This window comes from Hemitrygon akajei, chromosome 32, assembly GCF_048418815.1.
Source record: "Hemitrygon akajei chromosome 32, sHemAka1.3, whole genome shotgun sequence".
NCBI lineage: Eukaryota > Metazoa > Chordata > Chondrichthyes > Myliobatiformes > Dasyatidae > Hemitrygon > Hemitrygon akajei.
In genome coordinates, this window is record NC_133155.1 from 5,065,641 (window position 1) to 5,086,165 (window position 20,525).

At 44.2% G+C, this 20,525-nt stretch overlaps 1 protein-coding gene across 1 annotated transcript in view; it reads right to left on the minus strand.

Moving 5' to 3' along the window:
* The window catches only part of LOC140719565 (uncharacterized), a 155,534-nt gene that overhangs the window by 5,020 nt on the left and 129,989 nt on the right, over positions 1-20,525 (minus strand). The window contains exons 17-24 of the mRNA XM_073034275.1: positions 19,447-19,573; positions 17,154-17,186; positions 15,690-15,802; positions 13,505-13,634; positions 11,003-11,142; positions 7,029-7,152; positions 4,718-4,876; positions 2,251-2,413 (exon numbers count right to left, since the gene is read on the minus strand). Coding sequence (XP_072890376.1) covers positions 2,251-2,413; positions 4,718-4,876; positions 7,029-7,152; positions 11,003-11,142; positions 13,505-13,634; positions 15,690-15,802; positions 17,154-17,186; positions 19,447-19,573 — 989 coding nt within the window. The remainder of the gene's footprint in view (positions 1-2,250; positions 2,414-4,717; positions 4,877-7,028; positions 7,153-11,002; positions 11,143-13,504; positions 13,635-15,689; positions 15,803-17,153; positions 17,187-19,446; positions 19,574-20,525) is intronic.

Consider the following 20,525-nt stretch of genomic DNA (forward strand, 5'->3'; position numbering starts at 1 on the left):
ACTGAATAATTTCTTCAATAAACCAGTATAAGTAAGCCAGTTCTAAAATCTGCAGACAAATCATTCTAAACTCCACATTGTCAGCACGGTCCGCAGCAGAAACTGGAAAAAGAAATGTGATTCTGTACGATCGTGAACTATACCTACCATGCCAATGAGGTAGCACACTCTGTGTGCAATTTAACTTATTTTGTGCGCTTGTAGCAAAAGATGTGTGAGCACACACCAGTCATAAGTGTAAAGCGAGTAGAGAAGGGGGCTAAGCACACAGCCTTGTGGTGCACGTGTGCTGATGGAAGTGTTGTTGCCAATTCAGACTGACTGGGATCTGAAAGTGAGGACATGGAGGATCCAAATGCACAAGGAGATATTGAGGCCAAGGTCTTGAGGCTTATTGACTAGCTTTGAGGGGATGATAATATTGAATGTCAAGCTGTAGTTGATAAAGAGCATCCTGATGTCTGCATCTTTGCTGTCCAGATGTTCCAAGGTTGAGTGAAGTGCCAGTGAGCTGGGATCTACTGTGGACCCGCTGCACCAGTAGGTAAAATGGAGCAGATCCAAGTTGTTTCTCCGGCAGTTGATAGGTTTCACCATGTTATTCAATGGATAGGGGCTTCTTTACCCCATCTTTCTGAGGACACTGGCCCTTAAGTTGCGTCCATCGCCATGACCACAGGCAATCCACCTCTGAACTTCTGCTTTGGGTGAGAATTAATCGACACCTCGCAGACCAAAGGATTGGATGCCATAAGACCGAAGATCAAAGGAGTTTCCCCTTCCCTGGATTTGGGCAGTAGACAAAAACAACATAGGCCAGGGCTAGACAAATGTATATTTAATAGGGTTGTACTGTGCATGAAATCAATGGTCAGAGGAGATTAAATGGCTGGTGTTCTCTTGGTAATGGGGTGAATGTACGTGGGCTGCATGAAGGGATAGGGACTGTTGGATGGAAAGCCATTCACATTGTGCCTTATCTTCAGCTTATCTTTCTCTCTCAAAGACAAATTAGTTTTTATTCAGCTTTTGTTTTGTGCAATGTGTTTCTGTTATGAAGTATGAAAACAAGGGGCAAACAAAGGTCCAGAGTGTGGGTCACAATCAGATTAGACAGTGAAGGGGAGAGGAAATTAGCAGCAGTACTGGTTTTGAGAAAACAAGCTTCCCTGACATTGCTGAGAGTTATGAGAGGGGTGATACTAAAGGGCAGAAAGGGACAGGGTTTATACATTCGCAGGTTTTTTGAGGATTGAGCAAGTTTTCTCATGAAAGAGACGGAGAAACAGACAGTTCCAATAGAAGAAGTCACATGGCTGAGGAAAGTAACAACACTTTGCATTTTTATGTAATTCTTAGGAAAATATCCCAAAGTAGAACATCGGGGGACAGCAAGTGTAGGACTGATAAAGGTACGATTTAGGGGTTAGACTGAGGCAGGGGTGGAGATGGGTGAGATCATCTAGACAATGATGCTCATCGTAATCCAAAACAACATACACAATATGCTGGAGGAACTCAGTAGGTCAGGCAGCATCAATGGAGAGGAATAAATAGTTGATGATTTGCACTGAGACCCTTCATCAGGAAGGATGCTTGTGTGTGTTTGAAAACTCATCTTAGAGTCTAATAATACCAAGCTTGTGATTAATCTGGCCAAGTCTTACGCTATTTTCAGAAAAAGGTGTGGTTAATGTCTAGGCAGTAGAATTTGCCGCTTGGACTTGACAAGGACAGATCTAGTCTTCCCAGTATTTAGGCAGTTAAGAGGACCAGTGACACTGTTGCTAATGGATATAGAAGTGTTTTATTCAGCAAAAATGAGCAATAGGCAACATATTGAGACACACTTGTAAGCAGAGGCCTGCCTGACCCAATATTAAATGACATTTTTATATGCTAAAGATCAAAGATAACGGCAGGACAATTATATAGTTACAATGTATCTACAATGCTTCCTTTCAATTACATATAGTTGTCACACCTCCTTCTTCACACCCACACTGTAAACACCTAAAATGAATGCTAATCAGTATTGTCTGGTTTTCAACCAACTCCAGGAAAACTATCGTTCAGGGCTGCATTTTAAGTTCAATCTACAATCCTCATTTGGGTCTAAAGATTGGTTGCTGGTGAAATTAATATTTACTATTTACCCTAGCTCCAAAATACCTCCAACACCATGAGGAGCTAGCTTTGTCTGAGCTGAAGGAGCGACATACACAAACTAGTGGTTTATAGAACACTTACCTTTGATACTGAGCACAAATCCTTCATAGAGGAGGCTTTGGATGGTGCCACTGAATTCAAATGTCCAGCAATGCTTCGGTATCCGCGTGTCCGACCAGATCACCACCTTGCTTCCAGTGTCACCCACAGTGCCAATGGTCTGAAGACTCATGTCTGGGGCAAACTATAAATCCAAACATAAATGAAGACATTTCTCCACTTTAAGTGCTGCCAGGCTTTCGAGTAACAGTTCTATCTTAAGACACTATGCACTCTAGCAGAACCCTCGTTTCACCTAGGTGAGAATCGAAAGAGAATGCAGATGCTGGAAAGCTGAGCAAAAACAGAAAATGCTGATGAACCATTGATGAAGGGTCTCAGACCTGATGCATTACCTCAGTTGCTCTTTTCACATCTGTCTGGACCTTTTGAGAGTTCTTATTTCTCAGTTTCCCTAACTCTGGCAAAGTAACTTCCATTGATAAACACTGGGGCAAAAGATTTATGTAGCATCTTCTGCTGACAACAGCAGATCTTTATATTGCTCACTACCAGCTCTGGCCACCTTCTCACAACAGATATCCTATAGACCACTGGTGGATTCTCTGTTTTGTTAGCTCCCAATCTATTTCCAAACGATTCTCGTCTCTATTTCTTCCTTTTCCACTCTCCTATGCTTTTTTGGGTGGCGGGGTGGAGATACATCTCTACCAAGGGAGATGTAAGGTGCTTCTTCCCTACTTATCCCTGCTGAGCAGGGTCATGTGAAGCCATGGGAGCAGGTGGTAGATGGTCGTATGAACAGTTGGTGCAGATCACAAGTCTTGGTTATGTGACCACTGATGCCAGGCAGACAATCTCTGAAGAATGAGCCACCTGTCTTGAAATACTGTCCAGAAGAAAGCAATGGCAAACCATTTCTGTAGAAAAATTTACCACAGACTATTATGGCCAATAGACCATGATCGCCGTTGTCATAAGACATGGCACATAATGATGATGACATGATCTTTCTGCATACTGTCTGCTGTCTGGCATTTACCCTTTGACTGCCTCATATGAATCACCAGATCCACAATGTCTCCTATCTTTGGAGAGACTGCTTTTCGCCCTGTAGACTGCACCCAAACTATCACCTCATTGCAGCAATCTGCATGGACTGATTTTACCTGCGCCAGTTCTCATCTCCAATTGATTATATTAATTCTTCTCTTCTCTGGCTGCTGGCTTGGAGAGTGTAGAGCGGGGGTATTTAACCTGCTGTCCATGGATCGGCTCGGTTAATGCTGAGGCTCAATAGCATAAAAAAGGTTGGGAACCTCTGGTGCAGAGGTTAGTGTTTATCAAAATGACAATGGTCTTTAACGATGACTGGCCATCATTAAATCTTCAGAAGGCAATGCCTCCGAAAGGTGGCATCCATCATTAAGGACTACTATCTCAGAACATGCCCTCTTCTCATTGCTCCAAACGAGGAGGAGGCACACGAGTCTGAAGGCACACACTCAACAACTCAGGAACAGCTTCTTCCCCTCTGCCATCAGTTTTCTGAATGAACATTGAACCTATGAACACCAGCTCATTTTTTTTCTTTTTTTTACTCTCTTTTTGCACTATTTATTTAATTTATATATATATATTTCTTATTATAATATATAGTTTTTATTATTAGGTATTGCAATGTACTGCTGCGAAACAACATATTTCATGACACATGCCAATGATATTAAAGCTGATTCTGATTTTGGTTGTTTCGTAAATGAACTGAGGCAAGGAACAACGTTAGGGTGGAGCCGGAGATTGTGATCAAAGACCAAAATCCCTCGCCACCTTAACGTTCCGTCTTGATCCTGTCAACCCACACTGTCACCCCATCCTAAACTCCGGTCTCCTACCAGCTTAAATCATAGAGTTGAATAGAATAGAACTTATTGTCATTGCTCAAGACATTAAGATTGTGGGCAACTCCAGGCCAAGAAAAACAGATATTTACAATGCACGTGGTATGGCTTAATTTTTAACAAAGTTCTAATATTTACATGCAACAAGTGACTTCAATTGTCCACAGCACTCAAAGGCCATTGGCAAGTTGGGGTGTAGCATTATTCAGCTGCACACCTGGGGAAGAAGCTGTTTTTTAGCCTTACTGTCTTGGCTAAGATGTTTCTGTATCCATTTCTGTTTCTGTAAGATGGCAGGAGATTGAATGAACAGTGTACGGGATGGGATGGGACCACAGTGATTCTGCAGATCTTGGAAATCCAGAGTTATACACACAAAATCTGGAGGAACTCAGCAGATCAGGCAGCATCTACTACCACCCATTAACATCCAACCCTCCAAATTGACACAAGTGTCATTGAGAAACATTTTTGAGCACTTCACATTGAAAGGAGGGCCTGGATATGGAGCACTCCCTTAAGGCAGAGGCGGCATAGGGGTGATCACTAAGCCCTGGGGTATTAGAGAAGAAACCAGTGGTCCTTACCTTGGGCTTCAGCATCCCTTTCTCATAGAACCAGAGCTGCTCCAGATCCTTACTCTCAGGTGCAATAATAACCCGCCCTGACTTTATATCTTCCTCACATGGAAGTATCGACAGCAGACCACCGTTCTCCTGGTTCTTGACAGTGAAATATCTTTGTTTCTGTAAACGCAAAATGTCTTGGCATTAAACACAGGGCTATGGAACATACAATACATTTGTGTTAATCATTGCTTAAGAGGGATCAGCAGGGAAACGATTGGGAGATGTCATAGTGCTTTGAAAGTTGCTTAAAGGTCAGAAGCTGAAAGTTTGGGCATGAAGAGGCCATTTGATGTAATTTAGGGCAGAGTATAGAGTTAACAACAGGAAAATAGTATGGAGGATCAGAGAGATCATTGGGTCCAAGTCTATAGATCCCTCAAGTTGATAGGGTGGTTAAGAAGATGTATGGTGTGTTGGGCTTCATTAGTCAGAGTTTAGAAGTCAGAAGGTCAGCCCTGTCAAACGCTGGTTAGACCATGCTTGGAAAATTGTGTTCACCTCATTATAGGAAAGATGTAGAAGCTTAAGAGAGGATGCAGAAGAGATTTACCAGGATGCTGACTGGATTAGAGAACATATCTTACAAACACAAGAGATTCTGCAGATGCTGGAAATCCAGAGCAACACACACAAAATGATGGAGGAACTCAGCAGGCCAGGCTACATCTATGGATATGAACAAACAGTTGACGTTTCAGGCCAAGGCCCTTCACCAAGAGCCTGGAAAGGAAGGGAGTAGATGCCAAAATAAAAAAGGTGGGGGAAGGAGAAGGAGGACAGGTTAAGTGAGCTGGGGCATTTCTCTTTGGAACAAAAAGGAATGAGAGGCAACTTGATAGAGATGTATAAGATTATAAGAGGGATAGATAAAGTGAACACACATTGTCTTTAACCCAAAGCTCCATTGGCTAATACTGGAGGACAGCATTTAAGGCAAGTGCAGGAAAGTTTAGCGGAAGTGTCAGAAGTCGTTTTTTTTTTACACAGAATCCATTACTGGAATAAACCACTGCGGGAGGTGGTGGAGGCTGATACGTTGGGACCATTTAAGGGACTCTTAGATGAAAGAAAAATGGATGGTTATGTGGGACAGAAAGGTTAGGTTGACCTTAGTGTAGAATAAAAGTTCAGCACAGCATCTTGGGCTGAAGGGCCTGTATTGTGCTGTGACAGAAAGACAGAGGACACAAAGTGAGACAACTAGACCTGCAGGAACACATATTTGTGTTTAACACAAGCTGGACAGATACATCTGCTTGAATCCACATTGTGTTTAACACAAGCCGGACAGATACACCTTCTGGAGTATATATGTTGCGTTTAACACAAGCCAGATTGATATACCTGCTGGAATACACATTTTGTTTAACACAATCCAGACAGATACAGCTGCTGGTTGCACATTTGGGTTTACTAAGCCAGTTGTTTGGAGGAGAGAAGCTAAGTGTTGGAAGGGAAACAGTTTTAAAGATTAAGGTTGGAGAGTTCCACCATTTAAAGGACAGGTAATCCAAATCAAATTGTTTCATGCTTTGGAGATGTGTAGTTCTCTTGGCTTGTGGTCATGTATCCCATGGGTATGACACGAATTCACTGGAATTCAGAAAAATAAGATGGTGGGGGGGAGGTGGAATCTCATTGACACCTATCAAAAGCTGAAAGGCCCCGAAAGAGTGGATGTGGAGAGGATGTTTCCTGTAGTCGAGGAGTCTACGACCAGAAATCACAGTCTCAGAACAGAGGGACGTCCATTTATAATGGAGATAAGGAGGAATTTCTTTAGCCAGAAAGTGGTGAATCTGTGGAATTCATTGTCAAGGACAGCTGTGGAGGCCAAATCATTGGGTATATGTAAGGCAGAGCTTAATAGGTTCTTGATTAGTCAGGGTATGAAAGGATATGGGGAGAAGGCAGGCGATTAGGGCTGAGAGGGAATTGGATCAGCTATGGCAGAGCAGACTCGATGGGCTAAATAGCCCAAAGCTGCTTCTATATCTTATGGTGAAGGATCCCAAAGTTAAGGTTGCAGAAATCCACATGCACAGGTCAGTCTGCTTGCTTATTCACATCATGGGGCTGGATGTTAGTTTATTACATTGTGGTCCTGATGGGTGGCAAGCAAGGGGAGAGGAGCCAGTGGTAACCGTCCAGTCAGGACCACACTGGCACTGAGATCCACATTCCTTACAGGTGCACCGCAGTACCTTGGTTGGGGTTGGGATGGAGGTTCAAGTTGGGCAGCTGATGCACAGTAGAAGTCCAGACTAACCTGAATGATGGGCATTAATGATCCAATCCTGGTGAAGCTGCTGTACTTGGGCCAGTTTGAAATCTCAATGGGATCCAGGAGAACCTGCCGACCTCGGAAGTTGCTGTACTCGAAAATAACCCAGCTGTGGGCAAGAAGAGAAAGAGGACAAGGCTTTGAGTCACATCTTGGCAAACTAAAGCAAGCTCCCTCAGTGCTCTTAAACCTATGTTCAGTGTGTAGCTGCCAGCTTTGGCAGTTTGGACAAGTATTGCCTGGAAACACCATCCAAAGACGGACCAGTTAGTAGGGTAATTGGTCATTGTAAGTTGTCCCGTGACTAGGCTAGGGTTAAATTGATGGGATGCTGGTGGTGCGGCTCGAAAGACTGGATGGGCCTGTTCTGTGCTGTATCACTAAACTCGATCAGTATGCAGCAGCACAGTCAGCAGGCAGGAGATGCTGGTGCTGAACTTTTGCGAGTTCCATTTGCTTGTCTAGGAGTGTTATCCCATGTCACGTGTAGAGACTAGCACACAACATAGAGTCCGACACAAGAGATTGTGCAGGAGCTGGAAATCACTGGGCACATTTCACTGTATGTTTCGCTGTACATGGGATAAAGAAATGAATCTAAACCTTGAGCAATGCACACAAAGTGCTGGAGGATCTCAGCAAGTCAGGCAGCATCTGTGGGGTAGAATGAACAGTCTACATTTCCGGCCGACAGCCTTCATCAGGACTGGAAAGGAAAGAGGCAGAAACCAGAACAAGAAGATGGGAGAAGGGGGAGGAATACAAAGAGGCAGGTGATAGATGAGACCTCCCACCTTCTCCTTCCTTGAAGAGGACCACAGCCTTGCTGTGGTTTGGAGGCTTGCATGCCTCGATGGCCCAGAGAGCTATGCTGGCTGGAGTCAGGGCTTGAGGCTTTGGCTCTTGGTAGGGTCACCCACGGCAAAGAGGTCAAAGGGTAGAGGCCAGACTAAGGATCACCAGTCCTCCAGGTTCAGGGTTCAGCTCAGGGCCAACAACCCTGACTAGTAAAACAAAATTGTTACGGAAACAGCAATGAAGAATCCTTCTGCATCTAAGCTCCACCCTCAGACTCCACCCGGTGACTTGCAGGACTTGACGGTAGTGAGAACCCAGGGGAAGTTACTGACATGACGAAGGAAGCCCTGAACACCACCAGAGGTGGAGGACACCAGTGGCATAATGGACACTGTTATCTTCTCATTCTGGCTTCTGCCTCCTTCCTTTCCAGTCCTGATGAAGGATCTCAGCCAAAACATCTCGTATTTATTCCTTTCTTTAGGTGCTGCCTGACTTGCCGAAGAATAGGCTACCCGTCCCTCAGAAATCCCGAAAAATAGGGCACCTTCTCTACTGGAGCACCACAAAATAAAAGTCACTGGGACATTTAAAAATTATATTTTCACATTGAATGTTTATTTAACTGACAGCTGGAACTATCCAACCTGTGAAGAAAAAGAATGTTTGTTTTTCCAATGGGTGCAAGAAGAGGAGTCAGATTTCTCAAGCAGCGAAGGGCTGTACTGCAACGGCAGGACGATGGAAACAGAAAGTCACCTGGTAATAACCGTTAAAACAAAAGCTGTCCAACCAGCACCTGCCCTGAAATGTGAGGCCCATAAATCCAAGCAACTAATCATTTGGAGCAAGAAGTAACGGGTCTGCTTGTAATGTGTGGCCATGGTCGGACACCATCTTGAATAACCATCACGACAACATGTGATAGGGCAAGAACAAGACTGTAAGACACAGGAGCAGAATTAGATGTCTGGTCCACCAACTCTGCTCTCCATTTCATCATGCCAGGTTTATTTTCCCTCTCAATTCCATTCTCCTGCCTTCTCTCCATAACGTTTGATGCCCTGACTAACCAAGAACCTATCAACCTCTGCTTTAAATAGATTCATTGAGTTGGCTTCCACAGTTATCCATTGCATTGAATGTCACAGATTCTCCACCCTCCCGCTAAAGACATTTATTTATTTATTTATTTATTTAGTCATAAGAGGGGTGGGCGTAATAAGCTGTAGCTTCAGCCTACACTCTTTCGGTCTGTTTTAAAGAATATCTGTCTTTTGTTGTAATTTTGTCCTATGAAATTATCGTTATGAAATCATCATTGTAAATGATGCTTTTTGTTATGTTTGTACTGACTGAAATAAATTAATTTCATTTAATTTCATTCATTCATTCATATTTACTAAGGGATACAGTGTCAAATAGGCCCTTCCAGCTCTTGAAGCCACGCCGGCCAGCAACTCCTGATTTAACCCCTGCCTAATTACAGGACAAATTAAATTGACTAATCACCCTATTATCCAGTACGCCTTTGGACTCTGGGACGAAACTGGAGCACTCTGGCTAAAGAAATTTCTTTTCATCTGCGTTCTAAATGTGTGTCCCTCTAGTCCTAGACTCTCCCACTATAGGAAACATCCTCCCCACATCCACTCAGTGGAGGGCTTTCAATATTTAATAGGTTTCAATGAGATCTCCCCTCATCCTCCTAAACTCGGGCGAGTACAGGCCCAGAGCCATTAAACACTCCACATACATTAACCCTTTCATTCTCAGACTCATTCTCGTGAAACTCCTCTGGACTCTCTCCAATGCCAGCACATCTTTTCCTAGATAAGGAGCTCAAAGCTGCTCACAATACTCTACTAACTACATCACCGTGTTGTCCTTGATGGCCAAGTATATAAGAATAAGAATCAGAATCAGTTTTTTTTTGCTTAAGAGGGTTCCAGTGAACATGCTGCCTAAGGCAACATCTCCCATGTGGTCCATGAAACCTTTTCTTGCACTTCTTCCACATCTTTTTCCTTTACACGTGTTCCTGGTACTGCTGGAGCCTGTGACCTACAGTTTGATGATCGATTAAGCGATCTGACGCTTTACTATCTCGGTGAAGGTTCCAGGAGGTGAGCATCCACGAGGCTCAGAAGCTGAGAGAAGGGGTGCGAGCCCACGATCGACTCCATTTCTTGCCGATTAAAGCATCGAGGAAGATAGAGACATCCAGGGGGTGTATTCAGTGCCATCTGCTGGCCTGTCACTTGTTGCTGCTGGAGAAGAGTATCTGTGTGCGATAGTCTTGGTCGCTGCTGCTGGAGGAGTGTGTCTGTGTGCAATTGTCTCGCTGCTCCCAAGGGAAGGCCCCTGTGTGTGGGTGGTCCCTCTCTCTCCCAATGCTGTTGCAAGATTATACCAGAGATCTGGTCTACGATTTATGAATTGGACTTTTGCACATTTGGATTGCTTTATATTCTGTTTTCACCCATTATTCCCTTGTTGCTATCTGCATGACGAGGGGAGTCTGGGATTTGAAAAGAGGGCATGCCCTGGGTGATGGGGGTCCTTAATGATCGATGCTGCTTTTTTAAGGCATCGCTCCTTGAAGATGTCCTGGATATTATGGGGACCAGTGCCCGTGATGGCGCTAAGTTTACATCTCTCTGCAGCTTATTCTGATCCTGTGCAGATTACCAACAACCCCCCCCAACCCCCATACCAGATACTGATACAGCCATTTAGATGCTCTCCAAAGTACATCTGTAGAAATTTGCCAGTGTTTTTGGACTCATACCAAATCTCCTCAAATTCCTAATGAAATATAGCTGCTGCTGTGCTTTCCTTGTAATTGCATCTATATGTTGGGCCCAGGATAGATCCTCAGAGATAATGACACACAGGAACTTGAAATCATTCACTTTCTCCACTTCTGATCTTTCGATGACGACTGGTGTGTGTTCCTTCATCTTCCCCTTTCTGAAGCTCACAATCACTTCTTTGGTCTCACTGACGTTGAGTGAAAACATGAGTGTGTGAGTATATACAATCAGTAGAGTAGAAATATTCCTTCCTTCACAGTAAAAAAATCACTATGATAGGTTTTGCTATGAGATTTCTAAGTCAGTGTACGAGATTTTGTTCAATAAATTTAGTTTTATACTTACATTCCACCATGAACATGAAGAGACAGAACCTGATTGTTGTAACCATCGGAGGTCAGATTCTTCATCTCCGATTCCAATTCAATCTCCTTTCCTTCAAAGTTCTCCAAACCATGCAAAGTGATTAAAGGCTCAGAGAAGATCTGTTCAACAAAGACAGTCAGTCAGACATGAGGAAATCTGCAGATGCTGGAAATTCAAGCAACACACACAAAATGCTGGTGGAACGCAGCAGGCCAGGCAGCATCTATAGGGAGAAGCGCTGTCGACGTTTCGGGCCGAGACCCTTCGTCAGTCAGTCTGCCTGCTGATGGACCCCTACTTACTTGACCAGTACTTTCTGTTCCAAACCCACTGCCTTCCAGCACATTCCTCATGAGACACACATTTTGCAGCTCGAGCGTTCCAGAGCTCAGAGTTCAGCCCTGTAAGCAGTCTCTGTACATCCTCCCTGCGGAATGTGTGGGTTTTACCCGACTCCTCTGGTTTCTACCCACAGTCCCAAGACGTACCAGGTAGGTTAATTGGTCATTGTAAAGTGTCCTGTAATTAGGTTAGGGTTAATCAGTGCTTTGCAGGGGTTGCTGGAAGGACCTACTCCATGCAGCGTCGCTAAATTAATTAATTATGGGAAAACTGAGTGGGGATCAAAGGCAATTTTTCCTCAATAAATTAGCAGTTCCACAGTAATCTCGATATGTCCCAGCATCCTTCAAAGGCATGAACTACTTTTTCATTGCAATAATTATTGCCAATTAATGAATCAGGTTATAACCAGCACACAGTTGGATACAAATTTACTGCGTTACATTCTGCCAGAGGTTCTTTCCAAGTTCATTTCTTTATCACTCAGACACACATTCAGTGGCCACTTTAGTAGGTACCTCCTGCCCCTAATAAAGGGGCATCTAAACAGTAATGTTACAGCACGTGGCAACAGAGCCTACGTGCACGAGAGTGTTTCAGTTACTGTGCAGCTGTGCACCGAAGCAGCTTCGGGTGAACTGGTCCTGGCATCTTAAAACCCTTCACTTCGGGCAGAGGGGGCTTGCCAGCCGCGGGTCGGCAGCTCATCTAGGAGAAGGAAAACTCCGCTGCCTTGTGTCCATAACCACTGGTGGGAAGGCTTCGGGAGCAAACTCTGAGGAATAATCCAGAGCTGGGTTCTCTAAGGCAGGCCAGTGTTGAGTTGAACACCGACTGGCAACTCCTGTGACGCCGCTGATGCCAAACTTTATTGGTCTCTGCCATTCCTTTGGATTCATCACCTGTGTGGAGAGGGGGAGCCTGCCACATAGGCCACAGCTTGCTCTCCGTATTGTACTGTCCTGGACTGCGTATCATGTAAACTGCTGGGACACAGTATCTATGGCCGACTCCAACCAATAGAAGGCCTCAAAAAAGAGTAAAGGAGATTAGAAAATCCCTTTTACACACAGATAGTGGCTGGAAGTCCTGTGTCTCTCTGAAAGGGCGTTGGAGGCAGATGCTCCAAGGATCCTTGAGCAATACCAAACTGTACACTGGAAGAGGCATGTCCTACAGGATTAAATGCCAAAGGCGATATTAGACTTTTTTTCATTTAGCCCTGACACAAAGATCCAGGAATAGGCTCAGCGTGGGTGAGATGGGCCAAAGTACTTGCATCGTGCTGCAAAACTCCATGGCTCTGTGCAACAGGATTAGAGTTACCGAGTAAGGTGAGGAATAAGAACAGACAGCTTACCGTTCAGTCTTCAACAAACATTCTCCCTGGATTCCACTGGGAGAAGAACAAGGTTAAAGTAGCGCAGTGCTTTACAGCACAAACCGTAGGACTGGGATTCAATTCCCACTGCTGTCAGTCAGTATGTTGTCCCAGTGACCGCGTGGGTTTCCTCCGGGCGCTCTGCTTTCCTCCCACAGTCCAAAGACGTACGGTTAGGGGTAGTGAGTTGTCGGCATGCCACGTTGGCGCTGGACGCGTGGTGACACTCACAGATGGTCCCCAGCACAGTCCTCGCAGATTTGATTTGACCCATATGACATACAGTATTCCACTGCATGTTTCGATGTATATGTGCCAAATAAAGCTAATGTTTATCTTCGTTATCTCTCAAGACTAGTCATGCCACGTACACGGTAGCATTAGCAGTGAGCGGGACACTCTTACAGCTCGTAGCTTTGGAGTTTGGAGTTCAATCCCAGTGTCCTCTGTAAGGAGTCGCCGCAGGTGGAATGCGTGGGCTTCTTGTAGGTGCTCCGGTTTCCTCCCACAGCCCAAAGACATACTGGTTGGTAGGTTAATTGGTCATTGTAAATTGTCCTGTGATTAGGGTAGGGTTAAATCGGGGGTTGTTGGGGGGCAGCATGGCTCAAAGGGCCGGAAGGGCCTATTCTGCACTCTACAGTATCTCTAAATAAAACTAAAGATATAAATAAATAAAAATCTGACTGAACCAGAAGGACCAGTTGGTTTTGCATTCCAGGGCACAGAGAAATTGCGAGTTAATGTTGGATACTTACATAGGGGATGGTTTTGACGCACCGGATGTGTGTGGTCATCCTGCAGCCCATGGACTGGAGGTCTGGGTATTCTCCTTCACTAACCACAAAAACCCTTCCGTTGTAGTCCTGGCCTTCGTACAGAGCCCAGCTGAAAAATAAACCTCAGCTGCATCAGTGAGCGCAGACTGGAACACAAGCTTTTAGTTTCCTTCAGGATAGCGCACTCAATTATATATGATTGATCTCCGAGAACATGATGATTTAAGCATAACAGATCCACATTCTTCGGCAAGAACCTCTTTCTATCCCAAGTTTAACTCTAGGAATGTAGTCTATCTTCTACTCTTTTATGCTCTTCCCAGCCACTCTCTCTCAATCCACATAAATCAGATCCTCCCAAGTGCAAAACTGATTGAATAATTAATGGAATATTTATCTTTACTCCAAGGTTTTGAAATGCAAAGAGAGAAAGGTGTTGCTTCGTTTTACTTCATGTGTTCTAGTTTCTGGTTCTAGTTCTGGTGGCTGTTTTTTTATTACTTTTGGGTGATTTTTGAATAAGGGCAGCCTGCAGATAATGAACACGAAGCTGAACTTCATTGAAGTATGCCTTTTGATTTTGTGCTTTTGCCTTTTGTTGCCTTTTGCGCTATTTTTGTGCACGGGCAGGTGGGTTTTGATGTTGGACGTTTTTCTTTGAGCAGGTTGGTTCTATGGTTCTTTGTTGTGTGACTGTCTGTGGGGAAGCCAAATTTCAGGGTTGAATACTGCATTCATACTTCGATAATAAACGTACTTTGAACCTTTGAATCTTCGAATTTGTATGAATCACGTTCAGGCTCAGTTCTTGCCACCACACCTTGACAAGGAAGCCCACATAATTTCAACAGAATGACTTCATGAAGACAGGTTACACAGAATTGGCCTGCAATTCCTTGAATGGAGAATATTGACATGCTGATCAAGATGTTTACAGTTATAAATAAATCGATGTTTCTTCTAGTGGAGGAGACGAGAATTAATGAGTAGATTGTTAAAATTAGATATCACTCAGGAGACTTCTTCACACAAAGTGCAGTGGAAATCTCGAGCTCTCTCCCTCTGGACAGTGAAAGCTTCAGGTCATTTACAGCTACCAGAATAAAACTGGAGACATTAATATTAAGCTGCAGTCCTGAGGGCAATTAAGTCACGTAAATAGAGTTGAGCTGCAGGTTAACTATCATTTGTTTAGCCTGCCCCAATTGTAAAATGAGAGCTTGCTGATTGAGGGATGCAGTGCTCCGGGCTTCCAGCGTGGGGAGCCATTGAGCAGAAATGCAGACAGTTGCCTCTATAAGGAACTGAGATACAGTATACGATTTCTGGACTTGTCAGAGCTTCCAGCAACTAACTAGTGCACAGTGTCTGCAGAATGTCCTCTATCACACACATAACATTCCACATCTAGCTTGACAAAAATAGTGCCTCAGTTTCTGACACAATACAGAAGTCCATTGAATAGATCAGAACAGTGCTCCCTCTAAATTGTGCGAAGGCACGCATGCGCACATCTTTTGCTACAAGCGCACAAAGCAATTTAAACTGCACACAAAAAGGTTGTCACCCTCTATCTCATTAGCATGGTAAGTATATTTCACGATCATACACAATCACATTTCCTTTTTCCTGTTTCTGATGCTGATGGTGTTGACAACATGGAGTTTGTGATGATTTGTCTGCAGATTTTAGAACTGGCTTATTTACACTGTTTTTATTGAAGAAATTATTCAGTGCACACATGGTGCTGTCACCTTTTGAAGAGGCCCTCAATGCTGCCCATGATGAAGCTAACTGAGTTTACAATCACCGAGTTAACAATCAGGAGTTTTCAATCCTGATTTGTTCTTGAATTCACTTTCTTTGGTCCAGCTGCTATTATTTAAATCTCCTTGTTTGATGAAGGAACAAGTTGATTGTCCTGCTCATTTAGAACTCTGATAACCTGTTTGCGTTATTAGCTCAGGCTTGGAGTAATTCATCAAAGTACTTGAGCGTAAACATACAGAGGTAAACATAACAAAAGTCAGACACTTGTAGAAGTTCTTCTGGAACGAAATCTGATCCAATGCATCCAGTATTTATCCTGTACCGACTGGCCCATTCATGAAGCAGGTCCGGGACAGAAAACAGCTCACAACGTATTGACTATTAGTGTTTTTACCTGCCACTTAGGACCCTGCAGGACTGAAGCTTAAACTCCTTTGGAATCCCCATCTTGTTTTCTTCAATTTCTAAGCAGCGTCCATTGAAGTCGTACTCTGAGAAGATCTGGATCTAAGTGGTGAAAGAAAAGAATTTGAAACTTGTTTTCATTGTACCTGCATCAGGACAGAAAGAGGAAGTAAAAGCAGTTGATAACAGCAGAAACCGGCAAAATTGGACCCAAAAAGACAGGCAACGGGTCACAAATTGAATTCTCCTTCCGGTAATTCGGCCACCCCCCCTTCCTTCGCTCTGCTTCTATTCCCCAGTCTGGCCTCTTACCTCTCCTCCTCACCTGCCAATCACCTCCTTCAGCTGCCCCTCCTTCCTCTCTTTCTGTCATGGTCCACCTCCTCTCCTATCAGATTCCTTCTTCTCCAGCCCTTTGCCTTTTCTACCTATCACCTCCCAACATCTTACTTCATTCCCCCCACCCACCACACCCACCTGGCTTCACTGATCACCTTCTAGATTCTACTCCTTCTCGATCTGAGACATTGTCTGCTTATTCCCTTCCACAGATCCTGCCTGACTTGCCAAGTTCCTCCAGCATTTTGTGCCTGACTCTGTACCAGTTTGACGACTAATCTCCAACGCAGACTATTAGGTTTAGCCATCAAAGCAGTGATGCAGGCTGATGTCTTTCTAGGCTTTTACCCCCCATTGTAGCTCACCACAAGATGTGTCAGGATGTAAATAACTACTCCCCCCCAACAAACACAAATTTGTCAATGCTAAGGGCTTACAGTAGTGTAGCGGTTAGCGCAATGCTATAACAGCTTGGGACATCGGATTTGGCATTCAATCCCAGAGTCCTCTGTAAGGTGTCTCTATATATCCTCCCCATGGACTGCGTTGGTATTCTCCGGGTGCTCCAGATTCCTCTCACAAAGATACACACCTTCCTTTGGTTAATTGGCCATTGTAAATTGTCCCATGATTAGGTTAGGGTTAAATTGGGGTTGTTGGGAGTTGCTGGGTGGTATAGCTTGAAGGACCAGAAAGGACTATTCTGCCCTGTATCTCATAAATTTAAAAAAAAAACATCTTACAGGTCAAATCTGATGCTTTATGTCAATACCTTTTATCTGCTCCAGTTACTGCCAATAGAAAGTTTCTTTTCATTTTCATCCCCTTGTGATTCTCTGTGCTTCAAACTTTCCCATCAATCATTCTGCTTCAGGTGAGCAACCCCAGCTTTGCTGATCGCTGAAGCCCTTCTGCCTCAGTCATTTTCCAGTTAACCCTTCCGTATCCTCCCCAGGGCTAAAGCGTGGTACCCACTACTAGCCTGTACTCCCCGGCTGTATCTCAACCAGCATTCCATGAAGGATAACTTCCTTGCTTTTGTACTCTCGATAAAAACAAATTCATCGTATTTAAAAAACAAACATAACCAGCTTACATGGAGAATAATTCTTACCTTCAGTCTGAACTGCTGACCACTTGGTTCCACCTGAACACACAAAAAAACGAGACGGTATCACTCAAAGTCAGTTTGTGTCTTATGCATGATAAATAATACAGAAATCAGTTATGTGGGAATTTGTTGAGATAGGTTTATTGGCAAAGTTTTAATAGTTGTGAGAGTTATCTAACAAATGTAGACCCCGCAGTAGTTTAGCAATTAGCATGACGCTATTACAGCTCGGGGTGTCAGAGTTCAGAGTTCAATTCCGAAGTCATCTCTAAGGAGTCTGTACGTCCCTTCTGAGGAATGCTTGGATTTTCTGCAGGTGCTCTGATTTCATCCCACAATCCAAAGATATATCGGTTGGTAGGTTAATTAGTCATTGTAAATTGTCCCGTGATTAGGTTAGGGTTAAAATAGGGGTTGCTGGAAGGGGCAGAAGGGTCCGTTCTGTACTGTATCTCTAAATAAATAAAAGGATTTGTGCCAAGATCAGCAAAGAGATATAATAACTTCACAAGCTAAAGGTGGTGATGAGTCGGCATACTGGAGTGAGAGTGAAAATCTGTCTGAGTGGTGTTATAACAACACCTTCTCACTCAATGTCATCAAGACCAAGGAGCTGATAGTTGAAATGTTCCCACAACCAATGATCTCACTTTAAGGACTATCGCTATTTATTTATATTTGCATTTTCCCATTTTGTTGCTATCAATACTCTGGTTAATCTTTCATTGATCCTGTTATAGTTACTATTCTAAAAGATTTGCTGGGTGAGCCTGAAGGAAAATGAACCTCAGGTTTTATATGATGATATACATGTACACTGATGATAAAATTTACTTTGAACTTTGGTCCTTGAACTTTACCTAATCCTATAATTTGGAAAGTTATTTCTGAATGCTAGAAAAATTCTGCCACTCCATTTGATAAAATCTAATTTGGACACACTGGCTCCTTCAGAATGCTTAGTGTGGTGGTAGGCTTGTTCACATCCTTTCACAAGGTCAGTAATTCAGAGTGGACACAATTACCTTTCTGAAGCAGTTTCCATGACCATATACACATTGCTGATACCAAAGGTAACATGCTGCGTCCTGTCCGCAAAGCTGCTACAGGTCCCTGCGAATCTCTGCGGCAGACCAGCTCTGGGTATTTCAGGAGATTGCTTACTTTACTGAGATTGGGAAAATGGGCCTTTCACTGAAGCCTGGGAAGCTCTAGTTTATACACATGGTATCCAGGTAATGATTCCATAAGATTGTTATAGCTCATGTGGGGGATTGTGTAGTAAGCTCCCATTATCTATTAAATGCTGCCAATAGCATGCGTCTCAAATAGCTTCTGACAACCAAATCCAGCTCCTGGCCTTCACATTTGGCTTAGCTATTAAGCCCAGTGGAACCTTTACCGCGGATAGGAGAAGGGGCCAAAATGGGCTCCTGGCACCTTAAAACTAGTTGCTTTGGACAGGCGGGGCTTATCAGCCACTGTTGGCAGTTGATTTAGGAGAAGGAAAACTCTAATCTCAAACCTCCACTGCCTTGGGGCTGTACCCACTCACAGGAAAGGATTCGTGAGTGGAAGTGAAAAATCCGGACGCAAACAAGAGAAAATTTGCTGGAAATCCAAGCAACACACACAAAGTGCTGGAGGAACTCAGCAGGCCAGGCAGCATCTATGGAAACCAGTACAGTCCATGTTTCCGGCTGAAATCCCTCGGCAGGACTGGAGAAAAAATGCTGAGGAGTAGATTTCAAAGGTGGGGGGGGGAAGGGAGAAAGAAACACAAGGTGATAGGTGAAAACTGAAGGCGGAGGGATGAAGTAAAGAGCTGGGAAGTTGATTGGTGGTCGAAGAGTTGAAGGGCAGCAGGGATCACAGAGGGGGAGCAGTGAGAGAGGGTTTCACTGAACTCCCATCGAAGAGAAGATTTAAACTTCTTCAGGGTAGAGAAGAGACTTGGAATCCCCGGAAGAGACTTGGCAATGTAGTAATCTGATCACAAACAAAAGAAAAGTTACAGATGCCGGAAATCCGAGCAACATACACCAAATGCTGGAGGAACGCAGCAGGCCCGGCCAGAGCTGGAGTCCCTAAGGCAGTCCTATACTGAATTCAATGCTGACTGGCAAACTGTACCAGTCTTTGGCATTCCTACGTGGAGAGGGTGAGCCTGCTACATGGGCACCAGCTTACCACACTGTAGTACCCTAACTTGTGTAGCACATAGACAGCTAGGACGCAACATCCACCGTTGACCCCAACCAACGGAGGGCCTCATCCAGGTGGCCGGTGTACTTACCTGTAAGATAGGTTGCAATGAGCCAATCCGACAGCTCTGGGCACCCCACTCTTGAGGATTCCGGTAAATCCCCTTCTCCACGATGTATTGAGCTCCGGAATAGTTGGCGCCCTCATAGGCTACCCAGCTGAAAAAGAAGCGGTGAGTTTAGCAGAAACCAAAATGACATTGAAACATTCCTGTGAGCTGGGTATTGAAGAACGTTCCTCACAGTTCTAGATACTAACGGACAATCTCATCTTCAGACATACTCTCTCACCTCAGTGCTGAGTCCTGTACCCGAGCCTGTCCCGTTACCTGCATACAAATTCTTCAGACATCTTATTGTATTTCTGCCATTTTCTCCCTGAGACATTGAAGGCCAACAGTCTCTTGTTTTTGTCAGGTAGCCAGAATTGACAATGGGTCACGACCCACTCTAAGCCCAAGTTCAACCAATACAAGTCTCACTAGGAACACGACACTCCACAATAAACGGTTGCAAATTTCATTACACCCCTCCAGCACACACAGACCCAAAGCACCTGAGATAGATTAGCTCCTGATTATTTACCTGCACTGCACATTCTCTGTAGCTGGTACACTTTATTCTGCATTGTTATTGTTCTCCCTCAATGCACTGTGTAATGATTTGATCTGTGTGAACAATCTGCAAGACTAACGTTTCACTGTGTCTCAGTACATGTGACAACGATAAGCCAATTCCATTTCCATTGTCAACAATATTCTGTATTCTGTTTTATTTTTTGTTTTTTGACCTATTTATATATGGGTTGATTTGGCTGGAGAACTCCACCATTGATGGTCCCAAGCCCGGCTGCGAAAGGAGGGGGGCTGGGCATGGGGCTAGCAACCCATCCCTTAAAACCCAGAGCTACAGGTACACCAACAGAAGCTCCAAAGATCTCCTTGCAGGGTGGGGAAGGGTCTTTGTAGATGGGGACAACCTATTTAAACCCAGGACAGAGGACTTCGGCAAGTTGCTGTCGGCGGCCTACGCCCCAGCAGGGGTGAAGGGCTTAAGAAGAAGATTTGTTTGCATGGCATGGAAACAAAAGCTCTTCACTGAATCTCAGTTC